General features: G+C 43.5%; 1 protein-coding gene across 1 annotated transcript in view; it reads left to right on the top strand.

The window, feature by feature from the left end:
* LRP2 (LDL receptor related protein 2) overlaps positions 1–13,104 on the top strand; it is a 334,494-nt gene that overhangs the window by 163,330 nt on the left and 158,060 nt on the right. Inside the window, exons 36-38 of the mRNA XM_030210857.1 lie at positions 1,565–1,730; positions 6,012–6,170; positions 9,969–10,258. Of these exons, the coding sequence (XP_030066717.1) occupies positions 1,565–1,730; positions 6,012–6,170; positions 9,969–10,258 (615 nt within the window). The remainder of the gene's footprint in view (positions 1–1,564; positions 1,731–6,011; positions 6,171–9,968; positions 10,259–13,104) is intronic.

Genomic DNA, 13,104 nt, shown 5'->3' on the forward strand with positions numbered 1-13,104 from the left:
AGACTGTCATAGTTGTGTAGCTACTCTCTTCTTTTTTAGTGTCAGTCTTATGAGACACCTTTCCAGCATGGTTAGCAGTCTCTTCAGCATTTGTACCATTTTTAATTCTGGTCTGAGCCAAAAATGTTATTTTAATTCCTCTTATTTCCCTAATCAGGTTCTTGATAGGCTATCTCTTTTGAGGAGATTTGCAAGGTTGTGGTGTGGAGTTCAGTCCACAATCATTCCACATTATTGAACATTGTGTAGTAGGTGACCTAGGAATGAGAGGAAAAAAAAACAAAAAAAATGCATATTGTGATTTTCATACCTAATGTACCCTTGGCCTAGACCACTGTTTCCCAAAGCCGGTCCTGGAGTACCCCCTTGCCAGTCAGGATTTCAGGGTATCCACAATGAATATGCATGAAAGAGATTTGCATATAATGGAGGGAGTATATGCAAATCAAGTTCAAGAATTTGGGAAACTCTGGCCTAGACAACTATGCAATGCATGCCCTTGTGCACATAGTGGCAGTAGAGTTCTTTATAACTGTCAGAGTGGGGATTAGGTTAGAAAAAAAATCACATATCGTGAAAATGTCTAAGCACTCTATTCTAGTTATTATTCCCCTGATTCTATAACTGGGCACCTGCATTTATATACTGCTTGCATGTGCAAATTTACAGAATACTAGTATTATAGGTGCACATAAGTGGCATACCACCCCAAGTCGTTATAGGTTGCCCAAAACTGTGCGCAGATGGCAGATCCATGCATGAATTAGTCAGTTAGGCACTAACAATCTGTTATCGGAGTTGATTAGCACTTAATTGGCAGTAATTAGGAGTTATTTGCGCATCTGCCTACAGCCTTTTCTATAATATACGCGCCTACATTTCATAGGGAGCAACTCAGAAAGGAGCGTGGCCATGGGAGGGGCATGGTTGGGTCAGGGGCATTCCTAGAAATTAGGCGGGATGTTATAAAATAGCTGGATTTGCGTGCCTAACTGCCATTGGTTGCGAGGATTTACACCACCTTTTGGCAGGTGAAAGTGCTCACACCCAAAGTTAGGTATGATAAGTGCACCAAGCTAGTATTCTGGAAAGGGTGCTGTGCATAGAGTGCCCTTTATAGAATCCTATCTTAGCGTGGATCATAACAGCGCCTATGTGTGGACGCCATTTACTGAATCTTGCCCATAGTGTATAACTGCAAGTGGGTGTTCATGGGGAGGGGGAATGAGCGAGACTTCCACTTACGCACGTAACTTACTGAATACTGTATATTACTCATGCCCTTGTCACATTTAGCTGCTCACAATTATACCAGGTCTATGGTTGGTGTAACTGCAGGTGTAAATGTTTGGTATGGTGTTACGCTAGTATTCTAAAATGTCATTATAAAATAGGCTTTCACCACACAACATTGGGGTGTCTAAATGGTGGTGCCCAGTTGTAGAATTGCCTCCTATGATATGTTAAATTGAAAAACCAGAATATTCCTTGTATGCACTGTGTAGTTTGGAAAGTTGTATGTGTAATGCTCTCCTGGTCCCTTTTTCTAATTGCTCTGTTTTAGACTTGGGTGCTCCTGATGGCATAGCTTATGACTGGATCAATAGGAGGATTTATTTTAGTGACTATCTAAACCAGTCAATCAGCTCAATGGCGATGGATGGATCTAACCGTACAGTGATTGCACGGGTTCCCCGGCCCAGGGCTATCATGTTGGATCCTTGCAGAGGGTATGTGTGGCTTTCATTGTAAGCAAAATTACTACTACTACTATTACTATTTAACATTTCTAAAGCGCTACCAGGGTTATGCAGTGCTGTACAATCTAACAAAGAAGGACAGTCCGTGCTCAAAGGAGCTTACAATCTAAAGGACAAAAAAGTGCAGTCAATCAAATTGGGGGCAGTCTAGATTTCCTGGATAGAGGTACAATGGTTAGGTGCTGAAAGTGACATTGAAGAGGTGGGCTTTGAGCAAGGATTTGAAGATGGGCAGGGAGGAGGCGTATGGGCTCAGGGAGTTTATTCCAAGCATAGGGTGAGGCGAGGCAGAAAGGGCGGAGCCTGGAGTTGGCGGTGGTGGAGAAGGGTACAGAGAGGAGGGATTTGTCCTGTGAGCAGAAGTTACGGGTAGGAGCGTAAGGGGAGATGAGGGTAGAGAGGTAATGAGGGGCTGTAGACTGAGTGCATTTGTAGGTTAGTAGGAGAAGCTTGAACTGTATGCGGTACCTGATCGGAAGCCACTGAAGTGACTTGAGGAGAGGGGTGATATGAGCATATCGGTCTAGGCGGAAGATAAGACGGGCAGCAAAGTTCTGAACGGATTGAAGGGGGGATAGATGGTTAAGTGGGAGGCCAGTGAGGAGTAGGTTGCAGTAGTCAAGGCGAGAGGTGATGAGAGAGTGGATGAGAGTTCGGGTGGTGTGCTACATAAGTACATAAGTACATAAGTAGTGCCATACTGGGAAAGACCAAAGGTCCATCTAGCCCAGCATCCTGTCACCGACAGTGGCCAATCCAGGTCAAGGGCACCTGGCACGCTCCCCAAACGTAAAAACATTCCAGACAAGTTATACCTAAAAATGCGGAATTTTTCCAAGTCCATTTAATAGCGGTCTATGGACTTGTCCTTTAGGAATCTATCTAACCCCTTTTTAAACTCCGTCAAGCTAACCGCCCGTACCACGTTCTCCGGCAACGAATTCCAGAGTCTAATTACACGTTGGGTGAAGAAAAATTTTCTCCGATTCGTTTTAAATTTACCACACTGTAGCTTCAACTCATGCCCTCTAGTCCTAGTATTTTTGGATAGCGTGAACAGTCGCTTCACATCCACCCGATCCATTCCACTCATTATTTTATACACTTCTATCATATCTCCCCTCAGCCGTCTCTTCTCCAAGCTGAAAAGCCCTAACCTTCTCAGCCTCTCTTCATAGGAAAGTCGTCCCATCCCCACTATCATTTTCGTCGCCCTTCGCTGTACCTTTTTCAATTCTACTATATTTTTTTGAGATACGGAGACCAGTACTGAACACAATACTCCAGGTGCGGTCGCACCATGGAGCGATACAACGGCATTATAACATCCGCACACCTGGACTCCATACCCTTCCTAATAACACCCAACATTCTATTCGCTTTCCTAGCCGCAGCAGCACACTGAGCAGAAGGTTTCAGCGTATCATCGACGACGACACCCAGATCCCTTTCTTGATCCGTAACTCCTAACGTGGAACCTTGCAAGACGTAGCTATAATTCGGGTTCCTCTTACCCACATGCATCACTTTGCACTTGTCAACATTGAACTTCATCTGCCACTTGCACGCCCATTCTCCCAGTCTCGCAAGGTCCTCCTGTAATCGTTCACATTCCTCCTGCGACTTGACGACCCTGAATAATTTTGTGTCATCGGCGAATTTAATTACCTCACTAGTTATTCCCATCTCTAGGTCATTTATAAATACATTAAAAAGCAACGGACCCAGCACAGACCCCTGCGGGACCCCACTAACTACCCTCCTCCACTGAGAATACTGGCCACGCAATCCTACTCTCTGCTTCCTATCTTTCAACCAGTTCTTAATCCATAATAATACCCTACCTCCGAGAGGAAGGGGCGAATTTTGCTAATGTTATATAGAAAGAAGCGACAGGTGTTGGCTGTCTGCTGGATATGGGCAGAGAAGGAGAGGGAGGAGTCGAAGATGACTCCGAGGTTGCGGGCAGATGAGACGGGGAGGATGAGGGTGTTGTTGACTGAAATAGAGAGTGGAGGGAGAGGAGAAGTGGGTTTGGGTGGAAAGACAATGAGCTCGGTCTTGGCCATGTTCAGTTTCAGGTGGCGGTTGGACATCCAGGCAACAATGTCGGATAAGCAGGCTGATACTTTGGCCTGGGTTTCCGCAGTGATTTCTGGTGTGGAGAGGTAAAGCTGGGTGTCGTCAGCATAAAGATGGTATTGGAAACCATGAGATGAGATCAGCGAGCCCAGGGAAGAGGTGTAGATTGAAAAAAGAAGGGGTCCAAGGACAGATCCCTGAGGAACTCCAACAGAGAGCAGGATGGGGGTGGAGGAAGATCCATGAGAATGTAGTCTGAAGGTACGGTGGGAGAGATAAGAGGAGAACCAGGAGAGGACAGAGCCCTGGAACCCAAATGAGGATAATGCAGCAAGAAGTAAATTATGATTGACAGTGTCCAAAGCGGCAGATAGGTCGAGGAGGATGAGGATGGAGTAGTGACCTTTGGATTTGGCAAGGAATAGGTCATTACAGACTTTAGTGAGTGCCGTTTCTGTCGAGTGTAGAGGGCAAAAACAGGATTGAAGCGGATCGAGGATGGCATGAGAGGAGAGAAAATCAAGGCAGCGGCTGTGAATGGCGCGTTCAAGTATCTTGGAGAGGAAGGGTAGGAGGGAGAAGGGGCGGTAGTTGGAAGGACAGGTAGGGTCTAGTGATGGTTTTTTGAGAAGTGGTGTGACTACAGCATGCTTGAAGGTGTCAGGGACAGTTGCAGTGGAGAGAGAGGGGTTGAGGATATGACAGATGGGGGGGGGGGGGGGGTGACAGTAGTAGAGATGGTGTTTAGTAAGTTGGTGGGGATGGGATCAGAGGAGCAGGTGGTGCATTTCGAGGAGGAAAGAAGGTGGGCGGTTTCCTCCTCAGTGATATCAGGAAAAGAGGAGAAGGAGGCCTGGGTTGGTTGGTTGAGGGAGTGGGTTAAAGGGTGAAGAGGAGGAGGTGGCTTGGTAGTGAATTCGAGGTTGATCTTCTGCACCTTGTTACGGAAGTAGTCAGCTAGTGACTGAGGAGAGAGTGAGGGGGGGTGGGAGCAGAGGGCACTTTGAGGAGGGAGTTAAGGGTGGCGAAGAGACGACGAGAGTTGGAGCCGAGAGAATTAGTCAATTGGGTGTAATAATCCTGTTTGGCAAGGAATAGGGAGGACTGGAAGGAGGATAGCATGAATTTGTAATGAATGAAGTCGGTTTGGGTGCGAGATTTCCTCCAGAGGCGTTCGGCAGATCGGGCGCAGTAGCGAAGGTATCGGATGCAAGGGGTCAGCCAGGGCTGGGAATTAGTAAGCCTTGTGGGACGGGAGATGGATGGTGCAAGTGTGTCCAGAGCAGTGGAGAGAGTGGCATTGTAAGCCGAGACAGCCTTGTCGACAGACTCGGAGGACATGATGGAAGGGAGGAGATTAGAGATACAAGAGGATAAGGTGGGAGGGTCGACAGCCCCTCGAATATTGTGTTCAATTCTGGTCGGCGCATCTCAAAAAAAAAAATAGTGGAATTAGAAAAGGTACAGAGAAGGGCGACGAAAATGATAAAGGGGATGGGATGACTTCCCTATGAGGAAAGGCTAAACTGTCTAGGGCTCTTCAGCTTGGAGAAAAGGTGGATGAGAGGAGATATGATAGATGTCTATAAAATAATGAGTAGAGTTGAATGGGTAGATGTGAAGCGTCTGTTTACGCTTTCTAAAAATACTAGGACTAGGGGGCATGTGATGAAGCTACAATGTAGTAAATTTAAAATGAATTGGAGAAAAGTTTCTTCACTCAACGTGTAATTAAACTCTGAAATTCGTTGCCAGAGAATGTGGTAAAGACAGTTAGCTTAGCGGAGTTAAAAAAAAGGTTTGGACGGCTTCCTAAAGGAAAAGTCAATAGACCATTATTAAATGGACTTGGGGAAAATCCACTCTTTCTGGGATAAGCAGTATAAAATGTTTTGTACTTTTTGGGGATCTTGCCAGGTACTTGTGACCTGGATTGGCCACTGTTGGAAACAGGATGCTGGAGTTGATGGACCTTTGGTCTTTCCCAGTATGGCAATACTTATGTACTTATGTAATATGGTGAACATGAAAAGTGTGTAACCTGCTAGATAGACCTGGCTATGTGGGTGCCTGTATATTCACTAGGATTGGGTCTGTACCTGCTGGACAGACCCAATTGCTAATTAATTCTATCATCACAGGAACCTTATAGTTTGCTCTTCTTGACAGATACATGTACTGGACTGACTGGGGTACCAGTGCTAAGATAGAACGAGCCACACTTGGAGGAAACTTCAGAACAGATATCGTGAACACCAGTCTGGTGTGGCCAAATGGACTTACACTGGACTATGAAGAGGAACGAATATACTGGGCTGATGCAAATTTGTATGTGAATTTTATTTTATTTTTAAAAATGTAACCTTATTGTGTGTCTGCCTCTCAATTTATATCTATACAGCTACATAAATATGTGTGTCGGATTGTAACTTCACTTTGACTTTCTTTATGGTATCTCCATTCCTATACTAAGCTATTAGGAAGTCTTTTCGAAGCAAAATGATCAAACTAAAGATGCTACAGATTTGTACTTAAGATTGAGTTTTTGTTTTCTTTTTTAAATTTTTGTGCAAATTGTTGCATTTGAATGTTGTAGTTAGTGAAGACTATATTTTAGTAATTACGACTATTACATTTAGCAATATAATAGTACTGGTATTTTAAAACTATACGTGATCAACCTGTGCAACTGATATTGGGCCTGTACCTATGGGAAAAAGCTTAGGGGGTCATTTACTAACTGTGCATGCTATTGTGTGTTATTTACCTCAGGCCCTATTGTGTAAAATGGACTATGCATTAAATTACACAAGGATAAAGAAGAACAAAAAACCTCGCAGAAAAAATACCACAAGGAAAACAGTGAAGGTGACTCAATAAAACGATGATGCTGTATGTAATCTAGAAGATTTGTACTTTGCATCAGAAGCTATGAGGGTTGAGTATTTCTTCAGCGAATAAGTGAAGAATACATACAACAAATTTCATCCATATATTCATCTACACAAAACAGGAAGACTCCTGAGGCAGGCTGATGGGCTGAAACACGGCTGTGTCGAGTTGTTGTGTTGACCATAGAATCATTGTTGTTGACCAATAAATCTTCTAAACTACATACAGCATAATTGTTTTATTGAGTCACCTTCACTGTTTTCCTTGTGCTATGCGGTAAATTATACACATTAGTACATGCTGTTCGTAAATACCCTCTTAGGGGCATTTCTATGAAATAGATGCTAACAATGATGTGAGTTACGCATTTACATGTTTAGAATATTAGCATATATGTCAAATTTGCACCTAAACGCTATTGTATAAATATGTGCCTATCTTGTATAGCAGATATTTGCAAGGAGGTGCCTGGGCAGGGCATGGGTGGGGCACACACTTACATGCATACCTTATAGAATAAAGGATAAAGGGTCATGCATTTGATATACCACCTCTCTGTGAGTACAACCAAAGCAGTTTACATATATTATATGCAGGTACTTTTCTGTCCCTAGTGGGCTCACAATCTAAGTTTGTACCTGAGGTAATAGAGGATTAAGTGACTTGCCCAGAGTCACAAGAAGCTGCAGTGGGAATTGAACTCAGCTCTTCAGCCCACAGCAGTAAAAATTAGGCTGCTTCTCCACTCTTATAATTTATCCCGCAAATTTTATATATGGGGTCTTGAGTTGTGCATGCTAATTTGGCCACATGGCCAAATTGCACGCACAGCTTAATTGATTAACAAGCAAATCAGTGCTGATAATTCGTACTTAACCAATTAGTAGCACTAATTTGCTTTAATTATAATTTATGCACACAACATTATAGGCGTATTCTAATACATGGTGCATGTAAATTCTAATGTGCAAAGTCAAAAAGGGGGTGTGGCCATGGGTGTGGAATGGGCGGGTTGAGGGGATTTCAAAAAGCTATATGCATTATTATAGAATACACCCGATCTGCGCCTAACTTAGACACAGGTATTTAGGCCTGGTTTTAGGTGGCCTAAATGGGTGCACCTAAATTTTTGTTGCAAGAATATATTTGAGCATATTCTATATACTATGCCTAACTTTAGACGTAGTTTATAGAATCACACTAACTGCATGGTTTTATGCTACCAATTTTTAAGGTGCCATATATAGAATTTCCTCCTATGTGCGTATATTTGCCAAGACTTTAATGGAAGAAGCAACTAACCAGCTAGACGTACACACAAGGAGTTAACACCAGCTGCACATACTGTTTCAGGATTTGCTTATCCACTCCTACTGTAGCTGAAATCATTTTCATGCACCTTTTCTGACCCTTATGTCTATCTTATCTGTCTATATTTTCTTCTTTCACTTACACACTGTGCTGTCTTTGAAGCTGTTTTATTGTGCATTGTATTGAGCTTGAATTCCACCCCAGAGCAGTTAATAAATAAATCAATAAAATTTAGGTGCCCACAGTATACTAGATGTAGGAGTCCACATTTATACCAGATGTATGGCAGGCATAAGGCGCATAAATACCCAGTTGGCTAGTATTCAGTAAGGGAAGGTAGAAACCTATGGCGCTCATTTTCGAAGCAGATGGACGTCTCAACTTGGCCAAAAAAAGTCCATCTGCTGAAAATGTCCAAATTGCAATTTTCAAAAGGCAGACTGTAGATGTTTTGCACTGCAGTTTGTCCAAATAGCATGGGGGCGTGTTGGAGGCATGTTTTGAGTGGAATTAGGGCGGGCCCAAAATTGCGACGTCTTTCAGCAATCATGGAATGAGAAGAAATGTCCACGTTGAAAATGAAGGATGTTTTTATCTAGACCTGTTTCAATCACATCCAGGTTACAAAAAGGTGCCCTGACGAGCAGCTGACCACTGGAGGAATGAAGGCATAACCCCTCCTTCATATCCCAGTGGTTACCGACCCCCTCCCACCCCCCTAAGAAGTGAAAGTGACGGTGGATATAAGGCTCTATGGCAGCTTCAGGTACTATGGCCATTCCTAATAGAGCAGAAAGTCTAAGGAGTAGCCTAGTAGTCAGTGCAGTGGACTTTGTACAACGGGACCCAGGTCTAACTTCCACTTTAACTCTTTTATTTCTGTAAAAATATGTGAGCCCTCCTGGAACATAGAAATATCTACTGTACATGAATTTATAAGACAACTGTAAGCGTGATGGCTATAGTAGTGGTGCATGTTTAGGTCAGTGGCGTTCCTAGGGGGGCTGACGCCCGGGGCGGATCGCCGATGCACCCCACCCCCCGGGTGCAGCGCGACCCTCCCCCCTGTGAAAGGACACCCCCCCCGGCGAAGGAACCCCCCCGGGTGCACGCCGCTGGGGGGGGGGAGTGCCGCGCGCCTGTCCGCTTCTTTGGTTTCCATGCTCCCTCTGCCCCGGAACAGGAAGTAACCTGTTCCGGGGCACAGGGAGCACAGAACGAATGTAGTGGACAGGCGTACAACACCCCCCCAGCAGTGTGCACCCGGGGCAGACCGCACCCACCGCCCCCCCCCCTAGGAACGCCACGGGTTTAGGTACAGTAGGTTTTTTCCTGTTCCCGGAGACAATAATATATAACAGAATTAAGGTGGAATTTGTACCTGAATCCCATTGTTTAAAGTCCACTGACCACTAGGCTGCCCCTCTGCACTGCAGAGACGACTGGGAGGACATTTTTATACAAATGGTGCCGTACAAATGTTTTTTGTGCCAGGTTTTGGCATTCATATTTTGGAAATTTCATTTTGGAAAATGGCCGTTCAGTTTGGACGTTTTCAGTACAAGAATGTTTTCCCCATGCATTTTCTCACATATTTTTCAACAGGAAAACCCAATGTTTTTCCTGTTCAAAAATGGCTGTGAGATGGACGTTTTTTTGAGCGCTTTGTGCTGGACATTTTTTTTTTTTTGCACTTAGATGTAATTTCGAAAATGTCCCTCCATATGTCCTTATATGTCCTACCAGCCGCCCTCTGGATGCTTAATTGTAGGCACCCAGATATAGAATTGCTATTTTAGTGAATTTAGCCCATCTTTAAAAAAAGTAATCAAATGAATTTCATTTATCATGCAGAGGTTTATACATGGAGAGGAATTTGCAGTTGGACATGCAGATTTAAAGATGTTTTAATATCTGCTTTAGACAGAAGATCGAGCGCTGTTCCTTAACTGGCACAAACCGTGAAGTGATTGTGAGCACAGCTGTGTATCCATTTGCCATGACCTTGTATGACCAACACATTTACTGGACTGATTGGAACACCCGCAGTGTATACAGAGCCAACAAACATGATGGATCGGATCAGATTATAATGATTCAAAACCTTCCACAGAGACCAATGGATATTCATGTTCTCTCGAAAACCAAACAGCAACAGTGTAGCAACCCATGCACTCAGTTCAATGGCGGCTGTAGTCACATCTGTGCACCAGGTACCAAAAAAACTTTATTTGCATCAGAAATAAATGTATCAAAAGCAAAACACTGTTGTAGATGTTAAGTAATTATAGGCAACATAAAATATATGCCGGCATGCACTTCAAAATCAGCAGATTGGAACCGATCTTGTCACATGCTTTCAAAGATCAGTGAACAAATTGCCTGAATTATTCATTTTCAGCCTTTTTCTCTGGATCCTTTTCAAGTTCTCAGATATTCCTCATGCAACTATCAATATTTAGAAAAAACTTTATTAAATATCAAATAATTATAAAAAAAATATACCTAGGGTTTGTAGGGTTTATAAGTTCAACAAATTTAAAACCAACGTCAATCTCAATATCCAAACATTTCAGCTTCTATGTAGCTGGGGTGAAGGTGGTGCGTTCATACCAACTTTTGGAAGAAGCGTTTGGATGATATTTGGGACATGTGGCGGAGCATAATCGAAAGGAGTGCCCAAGTTTTCCTGAGGACATCCTCGCAGGACGTCCCAGCGAAGGGGCAGGGAAACCCGTATTATCGAAACAAGATGGGCGGCCATCTTTTCTTTTGATAATACGGTCGGAGACGCCCAAATCGCGAAATTTAGGTCATCCTTATAGATGGTCGTCCCCGATTTTCGGCGATAACGGAAACCGAGGACGCCCATCTCAGAAACAACCAAATGCAAGGCATTGGGTCGTGGGAGGAGCCAGCATTCGTAGTGCACTGGTCCCCCTGACATGCCAGGACACCAACTGGGCACCCTAGGGGGCACTGCAGTGGACTTCACAAATTGCTCTCAGCTGCATAGCTCCCTTGCCTTATGTGCTGAGCCCCCCAACCCCCCCCCCCCAACCCCACTCCCCACAACTGTACATCACTACCATAGCCCTAAGGGGTAAAGGGGGGCACCACCTATTTGTGTGCACAGTGGGTTTCTGGTGGGTTTTGAAGGGCTCACATTTACCACCACAAGTGTAACAGGTAGGGGAGGATGGGCCTGAGTCCGCCTGCCTGAAGTCCACTGCACCCACTAAAACTGCTCCAGGGACCTGCATACTGCTGTCATGGAGCTGGATATGACATTTGAGGCTGACATAGAGGCTGGCAAAAAATATTTAAAAAGGTTTTTTTAGGGTGGGAGGGGGTTGGTGACCACTGGGGAAGTAAGGGGAGGTCATCCCCGATTTCCTCCGGTGGTCATCTGGTCAGTTCAGGCACCTTTTTGAGGCTTGGTCGTAAGAAAAAATGGACCAAGTAAAGTCGCCCAAGTGCTCGTCAGGGACGCCCTTCTTTTTTCCATTATGGGTCTAGGACACCCATGTGTTAGGCACGCCCCAGTCCCGCCTTCGCTACGCTTCCAACATGCCCCCGTAAACTTTGGTCGTCCCCGTGACGGAAAGCAGTTGAAGACGCCCAAAATCAGCTTTTGATTATGCCAATTTGGGCGACCCTGGGAGAAGGACGCCCATCTCCCGATTTGTCTCGAAAGATGGGCGCCCTTCTCTTTCGAAAATAAGCCTGCTAGTGTCCTATTCCATAGAAGAATACGTTTGGTTGGGACTGGGGAGATGTCGCATGTATACCATTGACTAAGTGCTTGATGTTAATGCAATAGGTCAGCTATTTGTGCTGTACTAGCTACATAGGAGCTGAAATGTTTGGATTTTGAGACTGATGTTGGTTTTAAATTTGTTGAACTTATAAACTCTACAAACCCAAGGTATTTTTTTAAATAATTATTTGATATCTAATAAAGTTTTTTTTTCTAAATATTTATAGTTGTTTAGAGATATTTATCTTTATAAGTGCTACAACCATATTGGAATTATTGTACCCAGTATTGGTGCTCATTGATATTCCCCATGAAGATTTCAGCAGTAAACGTGAGAGATGATGGAATCCTAACTAGCTGTAAGGTTTGCCAAACAACCTTGACTAATTTCATGTTGTCTTAAATCATCTTTTGTTTTCCCATGATCCTCTTAGTTATTATAAACATTTCATAGGACTCTTCCACAATCTGCTACATGATAAGGCCCTAAATGTTAGGATTAGTCTGCTCCAAATGTATCATTAAAACATGTGCACTCTAATTGAAGGAATTAGTTTTGAATGTAGCTCATGCCTGTTCAGTTATAGCTCAAGACAGTAGGTGTTTTTCCTGTCCCTAGAGGGCTTACAGGCTAAGCTTATAGGGTTAAATGATTTGCCCCAAATCACAAGGCGCTGTGGTGGGATTTGAACTGGACTTCCCTGGTTCTCAGCCTGCTGCTTTAGCCATTAGGCTCCTCCTCTGCTAAAAGCTTAAAAGGTTTGAAAACTTAGCTGTAAACACCTGATTTTTTTTTCTGTTCATGAGCCTATAAAATATATAGAAGCTAATATATTGGTTTCTTCAAGTGCAGAAATTGCACCCAATTTATCAGGGAAAACATCTCATTGTTTTCAGTAAGGAAAACATTGGCATAAAATTGGCTCAGTTTTTACAACAAAGAAAGGTTGGTTCAAAACTCTTTAATAAATTACTTCTGTTGTCATTATCCAAGAGTAAATATATGGTTGTTAAAATGGATGCAGTAGTATTGAAATATTCCTCAAGGCCTAGCATGAACAACCAAAACATACTTGTGCTGTGGACAAAGAAACAAATCACAAATGTGTTGCACTGCAAACTTTTATTCTAATGACTGTTTTGTTTTCATTATTCAATCTTTATTAATCATTTTGGAATACAACTGACAATAGCCTGTTACTTACAGTACATTACTTAGGAGGAAAGGCGGGAGAGGGGAGAAATGATAGAGACGTTTAAATACCTATGTGGCATAAATACACACGAGGCGAGTCTCTT

Source organism: Microcaecilia unicolor, chromosome 7, assembly GCF_901765095.1.
Source record: "Microcaecilia unicolor chromosome 7, aMicUni1.1, whole genome shotgun sequence".
In the NCBI taxonomy this organism is placed as follows: Eukaryota; Metazoa; Chordata; class Amphibia; order Gymnophiona; family Siphonopidae; genus Microcaecilia; species Microcaecilia unicolor.